General features: G+C 49.8%; 2 protein-coding genes and 1 long non-coding RNA gene across 3 annotated transcripts in view; all 3 read left to right on the forward strand.

The window, feature by feature from the left end:
- LOC306827748 overlaps positions 1–4434 on the forward strand; it is a 4584-nt gene extending 150 nt beyond the window's left edge. Inside the window, exons 1-3 of the long non-coding RNA XR_013779666.1 lie at positions 1–111; positions 3070–3159; positions 3979–4434. The exon at positions 1–111 is cut by the window's left edge and continues 150 nt beyond it. This is a non-coding gene — a long non-coding RNA (uncharacterized lncRNA). The remainder of the gene's footprint in view (positions 112–3069; positions 3160–3978) is intronic.
- A 4530-nt stretch (positions 4435–8964) lies between these two features.
- LOC306827743 (ras-related protein Rab-11B-like) lies at positions 8965–14561 on the forward strand. The gene is made up of 5 exons (XM_079349770.1): positions 8965–9138; positions 10044–10239; positions 13166–13359; positions 13601–13681; positions 13760–14561. Exons 1-5 carry the CDS (start codon positions 9099–9101, stop codon positions 13900–13902), a joined length of 654 nt encoding a protein of 217 aa, XP_079205896.1. The 5' UTR covers positions 8965–9098; the 3' UTR covers positions 13903–14561.
- A 1531-nt stretch (positions 14562–16092) lies between these two features.
- marchf2 (membrane-associated ring finger (C3HC4) 2) overlaps positions 16093–20000 on the forward strand; it is a 7156-nt gene continuing 3248 nt past the window's right edge. Inside the window, exons 1-3 of the mRNA XM_079349766.1 lie at positions 16093–16221; positions 18827–19067; positions 19643–19838. Of these exons, the coding sequence (XP_079205892.1) occupies positions 18904–19067; positions 19643–19838 (360 nt within the window). The 5' untranslated portion in view covers positions 16093–16221; positions 18827–18903. The remainder of the gene's footprint in view (positions 16222–18826; positions 19068–19642; positions 19839–20000) is intronic.

Here is a 20000-nt window from a genome sequence, read left to right on the forward strand (position 1 = left end):
CCCAAAATGGTGGTGGAGGCAGACAGGGCCAGCCAGGTGTCGGGCTCAGGATGCACCAGCCAGGCTTCAGTGGACGATGAAGACGACGTGCCAATCACAGATATCTACTTTGTGAGTAAAGCCTCGTTCAGAGTTTAGTTTGATATATTTGTGTGAGGTCAAAGGTCAAAGGTCAGAGGTCAGAGCAGCTCAGACATCATGTCTCTGCTGTTTGAGTAGACAGTAACTCCTCTTCAGTGTTTGGACAACGAAGTCATGAGATGCAGCTCTTCACGGTGTGATGCTCTCCCACAGAAAGGGCGAGCGAGGACGGCAGTGAGGGAGTAGCACCTGAGGCTGGTATGGAAACAGGCGTGTGCCGTGTTTTCACTCTGAAGGAGTGTTTGCTTCCTTTCACAGTTGGTTTCATGTTTTTGTTTATTAATTTAACATTTCATAACTTTTTTCTGGACCGTCGACTGATACAGAACAAATATTAATACAAACTATATTAAAGGAGCAGTCTGTAGCTCCGCCCCCTAGTGTTTAAAACAGGTACTGCAGTCTAAACTCTAATCCTCACAGAGAGCTGTCTCCCCCCCTCCTCTCACACAGGTCAGCATGTGGTGGACACTGTAGCTTCAGTGTTTAGCCAGCTCTGCATGTGGTGGACACTGTAGCTTCAGTGTTTATCCAGCTCTGCATGTGGTGGACACTGTAGCTTCAGTGTTTAGCCAGCTCTGCATGTAGAGACACTGTAGCTTCAGTGTTTAGCCAGCTCTGCATGTAGAGACACTGTAGCTTCAGTGATTAGCCAGCTCTGCATGTGGTGGACACTGTAGCTTCAGTGTTTAGCCAGCTCAGCATGTGGTGGACACTGTAGCTTCAGTGTTTAGCCAGCTCTGCATGTGGTGGACACTGTAGCTTCAGTGTTTAGCCAGCTCTGCATGTGGTGGACACTGTAGCTTCAGTGTTTAGCCAGCTCTGCATGTGGTGGACACTGTAGCTTCAGTGTTTAGCCAGCTCTGTATGTGGTGGACACTGTAGCTTCAGTGTTTAGCCAGCTCTGCATCTGGTGGACACTGTAGCTTCAGTGTTTAGCCAGCTCTGCATGTAGAGACACTGTAGCTTCAGTGTTTAGCCAGCTCTGCATGTGGTGGACACTGTAGCTTCAGTGTTTAGCCAGCTCTGTATGGGTCTGTAAAGCTTTCTGCGTTCTAACCTCTCTCCATGTTTCATCTCCAACATTGATCCTAGTTTGAGCAGCTTTCTGCTGCTGGAGCTTATTAGAAACATGCAGAGGCTTTTTAGCTCGGGTACAATCACTTCTATCTGAAGCAGTTCCACTGCCCGCTTCCATCGCTGCAACACCTGTTCACCTGATAACTGCTCTCATATCTGGCAAACCCAGGGGCGTCCAAAACGGCCTTCAAAGCCCCGCCTACCTTCTCTGGTCCAATCAGATCCAGAGCGTTCAGGAGCAGAATCTAAAGTTAGAAGGAGGACATACTGGCTGCTGCTTTGTTGTCAGAGAAGCTTCAACACAGCAGGTTTCCTTCATGATCACACAGGAAGAGAGCAGCTCTCTGATTGGCTGATTGATCACACAGGAAGAGAGCAGCTCTCTGATTGGCTGATTGATCACAGAGGAAGAGAGCAGCTCTCTGATTGGCTGATTGATCACACAGGAAGAGAGCAGCTCTCTGATTGGTCCTTTGATATTTAGCGTTGAGACATGACTGTGAGTCAATCATCAACAAAGTAAACAAGCATATTTTCAAAGTGGTCCTGTAACCACGGCGTGATGCAGTGTGTACTTGTGTGTTTGTGTCAGGACTCAAACAGCGTGGAACGCAGCACTAGAGCCCTTACAGGTTACAGCCTGCTCATGTGCCCCGCCTCCTGCAGGGGGAGACGCCGCCCTCAGTGGTTAGGATCCTGAAGTGATGCAGCGTTACATCACACACACACGTCTGCACTGCAGGATTTGTTCACATCCTGATGACTGCCCAGGTGCCCTTGAGCAAGCCTTGGTGCACTCACCATGTAGCAGCCCCACTCTGACATCTCTCCATTAACGAATGTCCACAGCTCACTGTGAGTGTGTGTGTGTGTGTGTGTCTGTCTGTCTGTCTGTCTGTCTGTCTGTCTGTCTGTCTGTCTGTCTGTCTGTCTGTCTGTCTGTCTGTCTGTCTGTCTGTGTGTGTGTGTGTGTGTGTGTGTGTGTGTGTGTGTGCTGTTTTCATTTTCACCTCAGCATGTCTCTCTCTGTCCATCATGTCGCCCTCTGCTGGACTCACACCTGTCACATCTGTGTGTCTCTGTGTGTGTGTGTGTGTGTGTGTCTCTGTGTGTGTGTGTGTGTCTGTGTGTGTGTCTCTGTGTGTGTGTGTGTGTCTGTGTGTCTCTGTGTGTGTGTGTGTGTGTCTCTGTGTGTGTGTGTCTCTGTGTGTGTCTCTGTGTGTGTGTCTCTCTGCTGTCCTCACACCTGTCTCGTCTCTGTGTGTTTGCTGCACACGCCTCCTGTGGTCAGTTTCCTGACGGGAGGACCTGGGTGGTCTCTCCGTCCCCGGAGAGGAGGACGTGTGAGTCCAGTCGGCCTGTAAGTGTTTTATAGAGCTGGTTAGAGTAGATCAGACATGAGCTGGAGGCTTCTCTCTGTAGTGAAGTGTGTGTGTGTGTGTGTGTGTGTGTGTTGCCTTCCTTGTGTTCTTCCTCTGAGGATGCCCCCCCCCCCCTCCCCCCCCCCCCTTGTTTTGGCTGACGCAGCATCTCATCCCTTGCTTTGCACACTCTGTCTCTGGCGGCTCTACAGACGGAGGCGAGCTGAACTCATCTCTGTGTTCCAGTTTTCTAACACTAAAAGGATTCACACATCCTTTTTGACACTTTGAACATTTTGACACTTTTTTGATTCACGACTTTCCAATGTCTCTCAGCAACATTTCCTCCTATATGCATCCCTAATTTTTCATTTCCTGTCTTGTCTTTTCTTCTCCTGTGTGTGGTTCTCCTGCCTGCCTGCTGCTTGTCTCTGTGCCTCTGGCCTTTCCTCTGTCCCCCTCTGCTGTGGTGGGTGTGTAAAAACAGCCTCCAGAGGACAGGACCTGGGTGTACTCTCCGCTACACTATGGCTCAGAGTCTAAGGCCCTGCCAGATGGGGATTGGGAAGGAGAGACAGTAAGTGAGAAGCATCAGCCGAAAATCTTAAGGGAAGGAAAATTCCTAAAACAATGAGCTGTATTTGGATCTGTGTGAGCGAGAAGCTCCAGCATCAGGAGAACGCTTGCTTCACATCCCATTCATTTCTCATGACAACAAACAAGGCGTGGAAATGGTCACATGACCATTTAGTCCACGGCCAACCATCGTGTGTCTACCAACATGAACGCATCACGCCGGTGCATCGTCCAATCCCCACACGTCCGAACGCCCAGGTGGCAGAGTTCTCCAGGTCCATACGAGGTTTACTTCCTGTGGTTTACGCTGCTGACTCCATGGAGCCAGATGAGAACTTTAACCAGGCGTCTCTTGTTCCTCCTACGTTTTATACGCAGAGATTGAAGCCCGTTACCATGACAACCGGCTACCCCAATACTCTGATTTGATTTGGCGCAAAAACAGCGTTAAAAGACAGAACAAGGAACTACCCATCCCAGAATGCATTGCAAACACTCCCTGTTGCTCTTAAACGTCACCTTAGTCGTGGTTATACTGTTCAAACGAGCACATCGTGTTAGCTGACGAGCTCGAGCTACAGTCACCTGCAGGGCGCCGTGAGAGCCGGCGTGCCCCGAGGTGAAACACACCTGCACCAATCAGGACTCCAGGAGCCGCCTCCGTGGCGTCCACCAGGTGGTGACATGACGCCTGCTCAGATCCAACAAGAATAAAAACCAGCTGCTCGGCTGCGTGCTGCTCAAGGGTTAGGGAAGCATTCATGAAGTCCAGATGTTTCCGCTCGCCCCTAACGCTGACTCTCTCTCTTTGTGTCTCCAGCAGTAAACCTCGTCCGCTGGCAGAGACGGGTCAACGCGGCGAGGGAGGGTCGGGGTCCGGAGCTCAGCGGCAGGATCTCTGTCTGGACCAGGATTTAAACATGCGTGCAGAAACTGAACACGGGGGGGGGGAGGGGCTTAACGACCAGAGAGGAGAGAACATGACGTGACCGTGATGATGTCACAACCATCCCTGCCTTTCTCCCTCTCAGAAGAACTATCAGTTTATTTCATGGTGTCTGTGTGACCGTCAGTAGTGCAGTCTTTGTTACATTAATGACCCGGGTAGCTTACAGGACCTGGAAGACCCGCCCCCTTTGAGGTTTTCAGCTTTCATCACCTTCAGCTGACGTCACCTGGTGGTCGTGATGCTCCACGGCGTGTGACGCATCTCTGCGTGGACTCCCATTTGATGCTTTCTGACAACATGATGAAACATACAGACTCCGCCCCTTTAACCCGCTCGAGTCCACACGCCTGCCCACACGCTCCTGCAGCACGCCGGAGCGTGTGGGCAGAGAGCGTGTTGGAGCGGTTTCCTGTTTGTGTTTCCATCCCAGCAGATCTTATTTATATTCACTCGTGTTTTTTATGACACAATTCTGTTTTTTATTCAGCGTTTGTTTTTTCACTTTAAAAGCTTTTGATGTTTTTATTTTGCTTCCAAAGAAATGTTTTTCACGCCACGAGTTAAAGGTGGAGTCAGCAGGAAACGGGTCCTTTTAGAAGCAGCTTTCTCCTCTCGCTGTTTCTCCTCACTCTCATTAGATTTTCTACGTCCACGTCCGTCAGATTCACCGCTTTGAATCTCCTCCAATCACTGAGCTGTATCCTAAACTCACCTGCTGCACTCTCATTGGCTGGAGGAAACACACCAGCTCCGCCCACAAACGTCCCGAGTCGACCAGAACAAATCAGAAGAGTCAAATCCAGTCAGAGGACAGAGTCTCTGCAGACACAGTCACACATGTACGGAGGCCCAGAAGGGACAAAGCTTCACTTTAGGAGGAGACTGAGTTTTATTTTGAAGGGACAAAGAGCAGCTTCACTTTAGGAGAAGACTGAGTTTTATTTTGAAGGGACAGTGGAGCAGCTTCACTTTAGGAGGAGACTGAGTTTTATTTTGAAGGGACAGTGGAGCAGCTTCACTTTAGGAGGAGACTGAGTTTTATTTTGAAGGGACAGTGGAGCAGCTTCACTTTAGGAGGAGACTGAGTTTTATTTTGAAGGGACAGTGGAGCAGCTTTAGGAGAAGACTGAGTTTTATTTTGAAGGGGCGATGGAGCAGCTTCACTTTAGGAGGAGACTGAGTTTTATTTTGAAGGGACAAGCAGCTTCACTTTAGGAGAAGACTGGGTTTTATTTTGAAGGGACAAAGAGCAGCTTCACTTTAGGAGAAGACTGAGTTTTATTTTGAAGGGACAATGGAGCAGCTTCAGTCTAGGAGACGACTGACTTTTATTTTGAAGGGACAATGGAGCAGCTTCAGTCTAGGAGACTGAGTTTTATTTTGAAGGGACAAGGAGCTTCACTTTAGGAGAAGACTGAGTTTTATTTTGAAGGGACGATGGAACAGCTTCACTCGAGGAGACGACTGAGTTTTATTTTGAAGGGACAAGGAGCTTCACTTTAGGAGAAGACTGAGTTTTATTTTGAAGGGACGATGGAACAGCTTCACTCGAGGAGACGACTGAGTTTTATTTTGAAGGGACAAGGAGCTTCACTTTGGGGAGAACACTGCTTGAGGAGACAGCTGCTGACTCTGTCTTTAAGCTTGGTATTTTATTTTGAAGGAGACAGCTGCTGACTCTGTCTTTAAGCTCTGTGGTTTATTTTGAAGGAGACAGCTGCTGACTGTCTTTAAGCTCTGTATTTTATTTTGAAGGAGATAGCTGCTGACTGTCTTTAAGCTCTGTATTTTATTTTGAAGGACACCGTTGCTGACTCTGTCTTTAAGCTCTGTATTTTATTTTGAAGGAGACAGTTGCTGACTGTCTTTAAGCTCTGTATTTTATTTTGAAGGAGACAGCTGCTTACTCTGTCTTTAAGCTCTGTATTTTATTTTGAAGGAGACAGTTGCTGACTGTCTTTAAGCTCTGTATTTTATTTTGAAGGAGACAGCTGCTGACTGTCTTTAAGCTCTGTATTTTATTTTGAAGGAGACAGGATATCATCGATCACACCATCGCTCGAGGAAATAAAGCACGCTTACAGCTTTGGCTTTCAAACAGAAGCGGCGCAGACGCTGGCGGTCGTCATGGTAACAGTCACATCACTGGGCTCGCTGCTCATGATTCATAACTTTCGTATTATCGGCTCCTCCCCTCCTGACTGACCATCTGTGTGTGTGTGTGTGTGTGTGTGTGTGTGTGTGTGTGTGTGTGTGTGTGTGTGTGTGTGTGTGTGTGTGTGTGTGTGTGTGTGTGTGTGTGTGTGTGTGTGTGTGTGTGTGTGTGTGTGTGTGTGTGTGTGTGGACACGGCAGACAGCAGTTTGTAATCAGTTGAATGTTTGCTCTGATCGGGCCCTGAAGACGAACACGTGATGACGCCAAATAAACGTCACGTCATCTTCTGCTCTCATAGGCCGACCTTCCAGCGGCGTCTCTGTTACGATGATGACCTTGTGTGTGTGTGTGTGTGTGCGTGTGTGTGTGTGTGTGTGATGGTGAAGTGGATCACAGTCGTCGTAGTGTTTCCTGTCGTCTCTCTGTGGCTGACCTCTGATGACCTCTCTCCTTCAGGCGGGATGTTTTTAATGTGTGTTTGTACTTAACGGGACGCCGCAGCGTTAATGTAGAGATCATTCTGATTGGCCGGTCATCAGCTCGTTCATCCAATGGAGACGAGAGCAGCAATATTTTGTACAGTCAAGCTTTTCAGTTGGTTGTTGATGCCTTATGGAGACGTGTTACACGGAGGCCTACGGATTGATTTCATGTTCACGCGTGTTGTATTCACCGTCACATCGTCGTGCTCCTGAGGACGTGTACATACAAACTATAAATACATATATAAAGATATACAAATATATTTTCCATTTGGATTGGAGAATATTATTTTTATTTGGTTTTATTTTTGCTGCTGGGCGAGAAAACGATCAACATGATTGGCGAGCACATTCCTGTGTGTGTTGAAGCAGCTGCTGTTTATCTCTGTTCTCCACGGCGTCTTCTCGATGGTTTTACTGTACAATGCAAATCAGGAGGGAACCTTCCAGCTGTGTCGTGTATGTGTTTTCAAATTGCTGTGTGCCCTCGTCCAATAGGGAGAGTCCTTTCCAGAGACATAGCATGATTTCAAAATGAATATGCATATCAGAAATGTGTATTTATGTATATCTGTGTAAATTCATCTATTTATACCTGAGGATAAATAGATGGCTGTGTGTGTGTGTGTGTTTGGACTCAATCAGAATGGATCCAAAATAAAGCAGTTCTATGAATTGTTGTCCATGGAAGTGATGTCATCATATTTATTCCTTATGAAAACATCCAGTGTTTGATCTGAAGCAGCAACCTCTGCTGTTCAAACATCAAGTCAATGCTAAGGTGTAAAATCCTGCAGTTCCTGTAGTGTCCACTAGAGGCTGGCGGCAGAAACACAGGGAGTCACATACACGCCCCCTGCAGGAACACACGGGGACTCCAGCGCCCCCTGCAGGGACACACGAGGGACTCCAGCGCCCCCTGCAGGGACACGGGGGACTCCAGCGCCCCCTGCAGGAACACACGGGAGACTCCAGCGCCCCCTGCAGGGACACACGAGGGACTCCAGCGCCCCCTACAGGGACACGGGGGACTCCAGCGCCCCCTGCAGGAACACACGGGAGACTCCAGTGCCCCCTACAGGGACACGGGGGACTCCAGCGCCCCCTGCAGGGACACACGAGGGACTCCAGTGCCCCCTGCAGGGACACACGAGGGACTCCAGCGCCCCCTGCAGGGACACACGGGGGACTCACAGAGCAGCTGAGCTGTAACGCAGAGACAAAGAGTTCCCGGGACAGTTACAGATTTGAGTCACCTTAGAAACACATAAGGTCATGAGGTCATAAGGTCATGAGGTCATGAGGTCAGTAAACCAGATGTTTTCATGTTGTTTCTGTAAATCGATGCTCCAGCATGGTGTAGAAACAGAAGTCTTGTGTTTTTGCTGCAGAGGACTGACGGAGCCAGAGGAACCTGGTGGCATGAAGGGGTTAATATTTACAGTGTGTAAGGTTAGCGTCTGTGTGGGGAAAACTGAGAATAGTGATTATAGAGGCTGAAGTTTAACAGCTCTTATAAAGCATGATTAAGGTCTGACATGTTTATTTTTGGTCTTGATTAATCTCATGCTATTTTGTCCCTTCAGGCTTCCTGTTGTTGAGGGAATGATGAAGACAAGGCTCTGCATATATTATTATCACACTGAGCCTCTCCCTTCACATGTCTAATAACATGTGTTACTATTGCACTAATCACTGTTTACTGTTACTGTTATTACTACGTGCTTATAACTACAAATATATGGCGTTGTTTTTTCAAACTTTATTGATCACATCTGTTGTTAACAGACAAGTTTAGAGAAAAGATCAAAGTGACTGGATCAGATCAAAGTTTGTTTTTATGAAAGTGTGTGTGTGTGTGTGTGTGTGTGTGTGTGTGTGTGTGTGTGTGTGTGTGTGTGTGTGTGTGTGTGTGTGTGTGTGTGTGTGTGTGTGTGTGTGTGTGTGTGTGTGTGTGTGTGTGTGTGTGTGTGTGTGTGTGTGTGTGTGTGTGTGTGTGTGTGTGTACACACATAACAGGATAACAGGAAGAGTGAAGGGCGTCTCTCTCTCTCTCTCTCTCTCTCTCTCTCTCTCTCTCTCTCTCTCTCTCTCTCTCTCTCTCTCTCTTTGGAGAACAAAGGCTCTTAAAGCCCGTGTTCTCTTCTCTGAACGGTGATTGGTCCGCAACATCCAAGCTGTAAGCAGATTGGTTGATGTATTGATCACTCAGTGGGAGAACATTTCCGATTGGTGGAAAGCGATGTTCCAGAGCTCACGTGCTGGAGGGCGGGGCCTGCTAGCTGCCGGTGTGTGAAGGTTTCTTCTTCTTCTTCTTGTTGATGTTTGTGGAAAGTTCCTGAAAGTTTGTGCCATGGGGACCCGGGAAGATGAATACGACTATTTATTCAAAGGTAACTTCTTTTTACAGGTGAACTGATGACGTCATGTCCTTTGTTAAAGTTGTATGTAGGAAATCACCTAAGCCAGCTAATGCTAAGGTTAGCATCCGGGAGCTAAGTGGCTAACGATAACATGGCAGCTGTTGACTGTCGTGACGTTAATCACCTTAATACGTCACCTTAAACACACCTGTGCAGGTGTCTGATAGCATGAAGCTAACACCGGTGACGTAACAGTGAGTGGTTTCTACCTGTCCTCACCTGAGAAGACTTCCGCTGTCCTCTTTATAAGTTTGTTACTTTTTGAGACTTCTGGGCCTCCGTAGTTTTCCTTCATTATCTAGGAGAGTTTGAACAATAAATGAGACTTTATACAAACTAAACATATAAAACATCAAATATATAATCATACCTGAACCACACCTGCTGGTCTCCACACGAAATAAATAATAAATAAAATGTATAAGTAAATAAAAAATCAAACTAAATTAATAATAATAATTTAGATTAAATGTATTTGGGTCCACAGGTGGAAACATGGAGACTGAAAGCGTCTTAAATAAACGTAATGAAATGTTTGGCCCTGTGTCTGGAGACGGTTGTCTCGTCCTCTCCGCAGTGGGCGCGGGTTTGAATCCGACCTCGGACATGAGCGTTTAGCTTAAATAGAGCTGGTGACGGAGACGGTCGCACTTCTTCCACGCTTGGACTAAAAACACGCGTGGAGTCAGAGGAGCACCTGAATGCAGCATTGGACTCCCACAATGCAACAGTTTCACTCGTGTTACAGAACGGAAACAAGTCGTAGTTAGTCCAACAGGTGACTTCACGTCCTGCCTCATGATTGGCCGACGTGTCGATACCCATGCGTCCAATCACCCTTGTTGTTGTTGTTGTTGTTGTTGTTGTGGTTGCAGTGGTTCTGATCGGAGACTCGGGAGTGGGGAAGAGTAACCTGCTGTCCCGCTTCACACGGAACGAGTTCAACCTGGAGAGCAAGAGCACCATCGGGGTGGAGTTCGCCACCCGCAGCATCCAGGTGGACGGCAAGACCATCAAGGCTCAGATCTGGGACACGGCGGGACAGGAGCGCTACAGAGCCATCACCTCAGCGTGAGTATGGACTGTGCACCTTCCAGCCCGGCCGCAGGTCACATGACAGGTCACATGACAGGTCACATGACACGCCACTGAGGCGTGCAGGGAGAAGTACACGCATGTTCAGAACTACATACATGAAGCAGCATGACGTACACGCTCTGTGCTCCGGCCTCTGTTCAACATGCACTGACCTCCTGCTGTTCCTCCTCCTGTTCCTCCTCCTGCTGTTCCTCCTCCTGCTGTTCCTCCTCCTCCTGTTTCTCCTCCTGCTGTTCCTCCTCCTGCTGTTCCTCCTCCTCCTGTTTCTCCTCCTGCTGTTCCTCCTCCTGCTGTTTCTCCTCCTCCTGTTCCTCCTCCTCCTGTTCCTCCTCCTCCTGTTCCTCCTCCTGCTGTTCCTCCTCCTGCTGTTCCTCCTCCTGTTTCTCCTCCTGCTGTTCCTCCTCCTGCTGTTCCTCCTCCTGCTGTTCCTCCTCCTGTTTCTCCTCCTCCTGTTCCTCCTCCTGCTGTTCCTCCTCCTGCTGTTTCTCCTCCTGCTGTTCCTCCTCCTCCTGTTTCTCCTCCTGCTGTTCCTCCTCCTGCTGTTCCTCCTCCTCCTGTTTCTCCTCCTGCTGTTCCTCCTCCTGCTGTTTCTCCTCCTCCTGTTCCTCCTCCTCCTGTTCCTCCTCCTCCTGTTCCTCCTCCTGCTGTTCCTCCTCCTGCTGTTCCTCCTCCTGTTTCTCCTCCTGCTGTTCCTCCTCCTGCTGTTCCTCCTCCTGCTGTTCCTCCTCCTGTTTCTCCTCCTGCTGTTCCTCCTCCTCCTGTTTCTCCTCCTGCTGTTCCTCCTCCTGCTGTTCCTCCTCCTGCTGTTCCTCCTCCTACTGTTTCTCCTCCTGCTGTTCCTCCTCCTGCTGTTCCTCCTCCTACTGTTTCTCCTCCTGCTGTTCCTCCTCCTGCTGTTCCTCCTCCTCCTGTTTCTCCTCCTGCTGTTTCTCCTGCTGTTCCTCCTCCTGCTGTTCCTCCTCCTGCTGTTCCTCCTCCTGCTGTTCCTCCTCCTGCTGTGTCTCCTCCTGCTGTTTCTCCTCCTGCTGTTTCTCCTCCTGCTGTTCCTCCTCCTGCTGTTCCTCCTCCTGCTGTTTCTCCTCCTCCTGTTTCTCCTCCTGCTGTTCCTCCTCCTGCTGTTTCTCCTCCTCCTGTTTCTCCTCCTGCTGTTTCTCCTCCTGCTGTTCCTCCTCCTGCTGTTTCTCCTCCTCCTGTTTCTCCTCCTGCTGTTTCTCCTCCTGCTGTTCCTCCTCCTGCTGTTTCTCCTCCTGCTGTTCCTCCTCCTGCTGTTTCTCCTCCTCCTGTTTCTCCTCCTGCTGTTCCTCCTCCTGCTGTTCCTCCTCCTGCTGTGTCTCCTCCTGCTGTTCCTCCTCCTGCTGTTTCTCCTCCTCCTGTTCCTCCTGCTGTTCCTCCTCCTGCTGTTTCTCCTCCTGCTGTTCCTCCTCCTGCTGTTCCTCCTCCTGCTGTTCCTCCTCCTGCTGTTTCTCCTCCTCCTGTTTCTCCTCCTGCTGTTTCTCCTCCTGCTGTTCCTCCTCCTGCTGTTTCTCCTCCTCCTGTTTCTCCTCCTGCTGTTCCTCCTCCTGCTGTTCCTCCTCCTGCTGTGTCTCCTCCTGCTGTTCCTCCTCCTGCTGTTTCTCCTCCTCCTGTTCCTCCTGCTGTTCCTCCTCCTGCTGTTCCTCCTCCTGCTGTTTCTCCTCCTCCTGTTCCTCCTCCTCCTGTTCCTCCTCCTGTTCCTCCTGCTGTTCCTCCTGCTGTTCCTCCTCCTGCTGTTCCTCCTCCTGCTGTTCCTCCTCCTGCTGTTTCTCCTCCTCCTGTTCCTCCTCCTCCTGTTCCTCCTGCTGTTCCTCCTACTGTTTCTCCTCCTACTGTTTCTCCTCCTGCTGTTTCTCATCCGGCTGTTCCTCCTCCTGCTGTTCCTCCTCCTGCTGTTTCTCCTCCTCCTGTTTCTCCTCCTGCTGTTTCTCCTCCTGCTGTTCCTCCTCCTGCTGTTTCTCCTCCTGCTGTTCCTCCTCCTGCTGTTTCTCCTCCTCCTGTTTCTCCTCCTGCTGTTCCTCCTCCTGCTGTTCCTCCTCCTGCTGTGTCTCCTCCTGCTGTTCCTCCTCCTGCTGTTTCTCCTCCTCCTGTTCCTCCTGCTGTTCCTCCTCCTGCTGTTTCTCCTCCTGCTGTTCCTCCTCCTGCTGTTCCTCCTCCTGCTGTTCCTCCTCCTGCTGTTTCTCCTCCTCCTGTTTCTCCTCCTGCTGTTTCTCCTCCTGCTGTTCCTCCTCCTGCTGTTTCTCCTCCTCCTGTTTCTCCTCCTGCTGTTCCTCCTCCTGCTGTTCCTCCTCCTGCTGTGTCTCCTCCTGCTGTTCCTCCTCCTGCTGTTTCTCCTCCTCCTGTTCCTCCTGCTGTTCCTCCTCCTGCTGTTCCTCCTCCTGCTGTTTCTCCTCCTCCTGTTCCTCCTCCTCCTGTTCCTCCTCCTGTTCCTCCTGCTGTTCCTCCTGCTGTTCCTCCTCCTGCTGTTCCTCCTCCTGCTGTTCCTCCTCCTGCTGTTTCTCCTCCTCCTGTTCCTCCTCCTCCTGTTCCTCCTGCTGTTCCTCCTACTGTTTCTCCTCCTACTGTTTCTCCTCCTGCTGTTTCTCATCCGGCTGTTCCTCCTCCTGCTGTTCCTCCTCCTGCTGTTTCTCCTCCTGCTGTTCCTCCTCCTGCTGTTCCTCCTCCTGCTGTTCCTCCTGCAGAGAGTCAGAGGGAGCTGCCTGAGAGGAGGCAGCAGGATATTGTGGGAGGGGCTTGTGACCTTTGTTCACCTGTGATCGCTGCACCGTCACTTTGCTTCGTCCTCCTCTTCCACGTGGTTCTCTTGACTTCCTGTCTTGACTCCGCCCCCTTCACACGGGGAGAGTCTCCCGCTGAGCCATAAGTCTTGTTTTTGTTTTTCCTGCAGGTATTACCGCGGTGCGGTCGGCGCTCTCCTCGTGTACGACATCGCCAAACACCTGACCTATGAGAACATGGAGCGCTGGCTGAAGGAGCTCAGGGACCACGCTGACAACAACATCGTCATCATGCTGGTTGGAAACAAGAGCGACCTTCGCCACCTCAGGGCCGTGCCCACCGACGAGGCTCGAGCCTTCGCAGGTGAAGGGTCATGTGTTGTCACGTAGGACACAGAACGCCATTTAAAGCACTCTGGGTAATCTCAGAAGGATCTCCTTTAATTCCATTGGATGAATCAGTGAGGCCTGGCGTGCGTCTGTGTGTGGATCAGTCTCGGGGGCGGGGCCAACTTCAATCCTACAAAGTGTTCAGACTGAATCCAGATGAATAATGTGAGCGTGTCAGACTCATCCGTTTGGTGTCCTCTCTGTCTCGCCCCTAGAGAAGAACACGCTGTCGTTCATCGAGACCTCGGCGTTGGACTCCACTAACGTGGAAGAGGCGTTCAAAACCATCCTCACAGGTAAAGTGTGGAGCACGCCGCTGACTGTCAACCTTCCCGTGAACTCTGAGCACTCACGTCTTCTCTCCTCTCTCCTAGAAATCTACCGTATCGTCTCTCAGAAACAAATATCGGACCGATCTGGACACGACGAGTCTCCAGGAAACAACGTGGTGGACATCAGCCTCCCGCCGACCTCGGACGGCCAGAAGGGCAAACTGCCGTGCTGCCAGAGCCTGTGACCCTTCCACTTCCTGTTTGACCGGCTGTCCTCTCCTTCACGGGTCCTGACGCCTCAGACTCTGACATTCCTCCCGCTCTTCTTCTTCTTCGTTTGTGTCCCTCTGGCGTGCAGAGGACCCGAGCACACTGAAGGGCCCGCTGTGAGGAGAGGGACGGATCCCTGTGACCCCGCCCCTCCTGCAGGGACGGCGAGGGATCAGAGCGTCTCTTCTTCAGCTTCACTCAAACTTTCTGTCCCGACGTGTGTGTGTGTGTGTGTGTGTGTGTGTGTGTGTGTGTGTGTGTGTGTGTGTGTGTGTGTGTGTGTGTGTGTGTGTGTGTGTGTGTGTGTGTGTGTGTGTGTGTGTGTGTGTGTGTGTGTGTGTGTGTGTGTGTGTGAGACCACAGGACACTGAAGCGTGTTGCATGTCATCACTGATCAGGGCTGTTTACATGTTTTAAACATGATGTGATTTTTAAACTGTGTGACCTTCTAGTAACCGTCTGGATGGAGCTGTTCGCTCCTTTCACTCTGCGCTTGTGTCTGATTATTTCAAATCAAAAGATTAAAAAACTGGACTTCTGTTTGGAGTCACTGATGTAAGTCATGTCTGAAACAACCTTTGCTGTTTGAATGTGAAATCTGTTAAAGGGAAAAAGATAAAGACGTTTGTAATCATTCTGAGACGCTCTTTATTGAACCATCAGAGACTCCAGCTACATTGAAGGACCAATCAGAGAGCTGTGTAACTTAAAGGACCAATCAGAGAGCTGCTCTCTTCCTGTGTGATCATGAAGGAAACCTGCTGTGTTGAAGCTTCTCTGACAACAATGCAGCAGCCAGTATGTCCTCCTTCTAACTTTAGATTCTGCTCCTGAATGCTCTGGATCTGATTGGACCAGAGAAGGTAGGCGGGGCTTTGAAGGCCGTTTTGGACGCCCCTGGGTTTGCCAGATATGAGAGCAGTTATCAGGTGAACAGGTGTTGCAGCGATGGAAGCGGGCAGTGGAACTGCTTCAGATAGAAGTGATTGTACCCGAGCTAAAAAGCCTCTGCATGTTTCTAATAAGCTCCAGCAGCAGAAAGCTGCTCAAACTAGGATCAATGTTGGAGATGAAACATGGAGAGAGGTTAGAACGCAGAAAGCTTTACAGACCCATGCAGAGCTGGCTAAACACTGAAGCTACAGTGTCCACCACATGCAGAGCTGGCTAAACACTGAAGCTACAGTGTCCACCACATGCAGAGCTGGCTAAACACTGAAGCTACAGTGTCCACCACATGCAGAGCTGGCTAAACACTGAAGCTACAGTGTCCACCACATGCTGAGCTGGCTAAACACTGAAGCTACAGTGTCCACCACATGCTGAGCTGGCTAAACACTGAAGCTACAGTGTCCACCACATGCTGACCTGTGTGAGAGGAGGAGACAGCTCTCTGTGATGATTAGAGTTTAGACTGCAGTACTCATTTTAAACACTAGGGGGCGGAGTTACAGACTGCTCCTTTAACAGTTCCATTAAGTGGAATAGAAACTTAACGGTTACTGCACATTGTTAGATTTCAAATGTCTCTGGTAAGGAACATTTTATTTGTGATTAACTGGAAGTATTAACATATTTTTAATAACTACTGATAACTACGTCACAGACAGTATCTGTGTCATTGTGTTGTTTAGCAGCTTCGGCAGGTTAAAGATGTGAAATGAAGTCAAAGTGATGCTGTGGTCACGTGTTGGATCAGCTGTGCAGGTTCATCAGGTCTCCAGAGGAAACTACATGAAGCTTTACAGACTGATGTAGAGAGAGGAGGCTCTTTATTATCTCTATATCACACTAATAACCTTAAAAATATCAGCCAGTCCAATGAAAAACAACATTTAATACGGTTTTTGTTTTTTCATGCTTCATCATTATAAATCATAAAATCCTCTTTGTGTCTGATCCTGTTTGTTGTGATGCTCATGATGAGGCCCCTCCCTTTAACCAGCTGTGTGTGTGTGTGTGTGTGTGTGTGTGTGTGTGTGTGTGTGTGTGTGTGTGTGTGTGTGTGTGTGTGTGTGTGTGTGTGTGTGTGTGTGTGTGTGTGTGTGTGTGTGTGTGTGTGTGCTGCTAGCTCATTAGCTGCTCTGCTCTGCTCTGTCTGCATTGTGTTCCAGCTGACAGTGGACGGAAACATGGCGTGATGAAGACAGTGATGAAGACAGTGATGAAGACAGAGATGAAGACAGTGATGAAGACAGTGATGAAGACAGAGATGAAGACAGTGATGAAGACAGTGATGAAGACAGAGATGAAGACAGTGATGAAGACAGTGATTCTTCTAGAAGAACAGGACGGTTAGTAAATGTTTTTTACATGTTGCTAGCAGCTGTGTGTAGCTAACGACAGCTAGCATGCTACACCGATGTAGCAGATAAAAATGGTCTCTTCTGTCTCAAACATGTCAGAATAATATAAAATATAAACACAGGGATCATTTAAGACACAGTTTGTCTGTGGGTCCGATTAATGCACAACCCGCTGTTTTCAGACTACGGAAGCCGAGAGCAGCCTTGGCTTCACTCCGTTTTGAAACGCTTTTGAGATCATGTTGTAGGATGATAAATGAGCTCTTTACTCAAACAGGTCAGCTCACTTTATTACTGACTTCAGACTGTGCTGGCACTGCTTTGCACGGACGCATTTCTTGTCATAACGCCGGTAGCTCAAGAAACCCATGAAGGGTGATAGTTTGTGAAATGTGCCTTTAAGTGTCCTGAGTTCATCCTTTAAGTCCTGCAGCATCATGTCAGACCATGTGAGCTTCATCAGGGAGGTCACATCTTTATTACAGTCGGCTGATTCTGAATTCATCAACATTTCTCTTTCATTGGACTTTTTCTGCACGCTGTCAGAAACTCCTGAGAAACAAAACACGTTAATGTGACTCTGAAACTGACCTGCTCTTTAACCTGCTCTGAGATCATGTGACTCTGAAACTAACCTGCTCTTTAACCTGCTCTGAGATCATGTGACTCTGAAACTAACCTGCTCTGAGATCATGTGACTCTGAAACTAACCTGCTCTGAGATCATGTGACTCTGAAGCTGACCTGCTCTGAGATCATGTGACTCTGAAGCTGACCTGCTCTGAGATCATGTGACTCTGAAACTGACCTGCTCTTTAACCTGCTCTGAGATCATGTGACTCTGAAGCTGACCTGCTCTTTAACCTGCTCTGAGATCATGTGACTCTGAAGCTAACCTGCTCTGAGATCATGTGACTCTGAAGCTGACCTGCTCTGAGATCATGTGACTCTGAAGCTAACCTGCTCTTTAACCTGCTCTGAGATCATGTGACTCTGAAACTAACCTGCTCTTTAACCTGCTCTGAGATCATGTGACTCTGAAGCTGACCTGCTCTTTAACCTGCTCTGAGATCATGTGACACGCTCTGTTAATAAGCTCAACTCTGACTGACAGTTAGACATGAAATAAAAACATCTATTTTAGTTTGGAAGTAGAAGTTAACATCTCACAGCAGAGTTTGTATTTTAATTTCTCTAAACCAGTGGTCCTGGACCCCATCCGGCCCCCCTAAAGCTTCAGATCCGGCCCCCCTAAAGCTTGAGATCCAGCCCCCCTAAAGCTTGAGATCCAGCCCCCCTAAAGCTTCAGATCCGGCCCCCCTAAAGCTTCAGATCCGGCCCCCCTAAAGCTTCAGATCCAGCCCCCCTAAAGCTTGAGATCCAGCCCCCCTAAAGCTTCAGATCCGACCCCCTAAAGCTTCAGATCCAGCCCCCCTAAAGCTTAAGATCCAGCCCCCCTAAAGCTTCAGATCCGGCCCCCCTAAAGCTTCAGATCCGACCCCCTAAAGCTTCAGATCCAGCCCCCCTAAAGCTTCAGATCCAGCCCCCCTAAAGCTTGAGATCCAGCCCCCCTAAAGCTTCAGATCCGACCCCCTAAAGCTTCAGATCCAGCCCCCCTAAAGCTTAAGATCCGGCCCCCCTGGGTCAGGTTGGGGTCAGGTGCCAGCTGTCGGGCTGATGTGGTATTTTAAAGTCCGCCCCCCCACAGTGTCTGTCAGGTAGAAGCTCGTCAACAACATGTTTGAACTCAGCTGACAGGAGTGTGTTGTTGTTGTTGTTGTTGTTGTTGTTGTTGTTGTTGTTGTTGTTGTTGTTGTTGTTGTTGTTGACTCTCCGGTGTATCTGGGTCAGGGACTGGACCTCATGTTATAATCAGTGTGTTTAAGTCGGACCGAGCTCTGTGTGTGTGTGTGTGTGTGTGTGTGTGTGTGTGTGTGTGTGTGTGTGTGTGTGTGTGTGTGTGTGTGTGTGTGTGTGTGTGTGTGTGTGTGTGTGTGTGTGTGTGTGTGTGTGTGTGTGTGTGTGTGTGTGTGTGTGTGTGTGTGTGTGTGTGTGTGTGTGTCACACGGAGTCATGGTGGCTTTTAACAGCGTGCACGCTCACACAGCACTTCCTGTCACATGACCCTCTCGGTGCGGTCGTGTTGTGTAAGAGGACGTCCTCCTATCTTCAGCGAGCAGCCATCAGAGGGGCCACGGCTCTTTATCAGGTTGCTGCACGCCGCACGCCGTCAGTCAGGATCCGCTCTGACTCAGCGAGGAAACGTGACCACGCGTCCGGCGAGCCGCGCTTGCATGAAGGGACACCATTGGACCTTTAAGTCTGGTGTTCAGAGGCGTTCAGGTAAAACCTGGTCCAGACTCAGCAGGACTTCTGAAGGTTTGACTCTGTGTTGCCAGGTTCACTGTGTAATCCCCCTTTCTAAAGGGCCAGCTCGTTCCCCTCTCAGGCCGCCGCCGCCGCGTTGGGGGGAAATGAAGCTGATGCTAGAGTGCAGTTCCTCGAGTGTCCACTAGAGGCGGGTTAATTGAACAGCTGCGTGCACACCTGGAGGTCTGAAGACGGCGTGATAACTTCTCTGTCTCTGTTTGCAGAATCGAACCCTTCCTGACCTGCGGACAATCGTTGGAGCATCACACGGCGTCTCTTACACCCTCTGGCTGCTGTAACCATGACGACAGGGGGTTGCTGCCACCTGCCCGGCTCCCTGTGTGACTGTGCGAGCAGCGCCGGCGTGTGGAAAAGCGACGGCTGCCAGGCGCTCTACGTCTCACAGGTCAGCGGCGTGGACGGACAGCTGCTCTCCTCCGTGCTCAAACCCGTCGCCTCACAAATGTACGACTTCACTGTTCACTCATTTTACCCTCCAAACACGTCTCCATGACGACGCTCCTTCCTACGCCTCACTTTCAAACTTTTAATTTGAAAAACCTGACAGTTGTTTCTGCTTCCTGTTTGTACGTGAAGCACGAAGCAGCACTTCCTGTTTGTTCCAGATGTACAGAGCGTAGAAGCTGAATGCTGCACATGCATGTGTCTTGGTCTTGGTCATGGTCTTGGTCTTGGTCATGGTCATGGTCTTGGTCTTGGTCATGGTCTTGGTCTTGGTCATGGTCATGGTCATGGTCATGGTCATGGTCTTGGTCATGGTCATGGTCATGGTCATGGTCTTGGTCTTGGTCATGGTCTTGGTCATGGTCATGGTCATGGTCTTGGTCTTGGTCTTGGTCATGGTCTTGGTCTTGATCATGGTCATGGTCTTGGTCATGGTCATGGTCATGGTCTTGGTCTTGGTTTTGGTCTCTAGCAGCTGCGTCTCTGACTGATGTTCTAGGCAGAGCAGTAAAGACTGTGTCCATGTTGTCCTCTGTCCTCCTGTGTTGTCTAACGTGAACCTGTTTGTGTCTCAGTGATGGTCCCATATGTCGGATCTGCCATGAAGGAGGCAGCAGCGAGGTCCTGCTGTCCCCGTGTGACTGCACCGGCACGCTGGGCACAGTGCACAGGAGCTGCTTGGAGAAGTGGCTGTCGTCTTCCAACACCAGCTACTGTGAACTCTGCCACACCGAGTTCAGTGTGGAGCGCCGGCCGAGGCCCCTCACAGAGGTAACAGAGGTCACGACCTTTACCCCGTCTGCATCACTCTTTCTGCTTTCACTCTGTCTGTAAAAAAAAACCACGACCTCCTGATGCTAAAGAGCAACACCCTGCAGTACCTGGAGTGTCCACTAGAGGCTGGCTGCAGTTCAGGGAGTGTCCACTAGAGGC

The sequence above is a fragment of the Symphodus melops genome (assembly GCF_947650265.1).
Source record: "Symphodus melops genome assembly, chromosome: 8".
Lineage (NCBI taxonomy): Eukaryota > Metazoa > Chordata > Actinopteri > Labriformes > Labridae > Symphodus > Symphodus melops.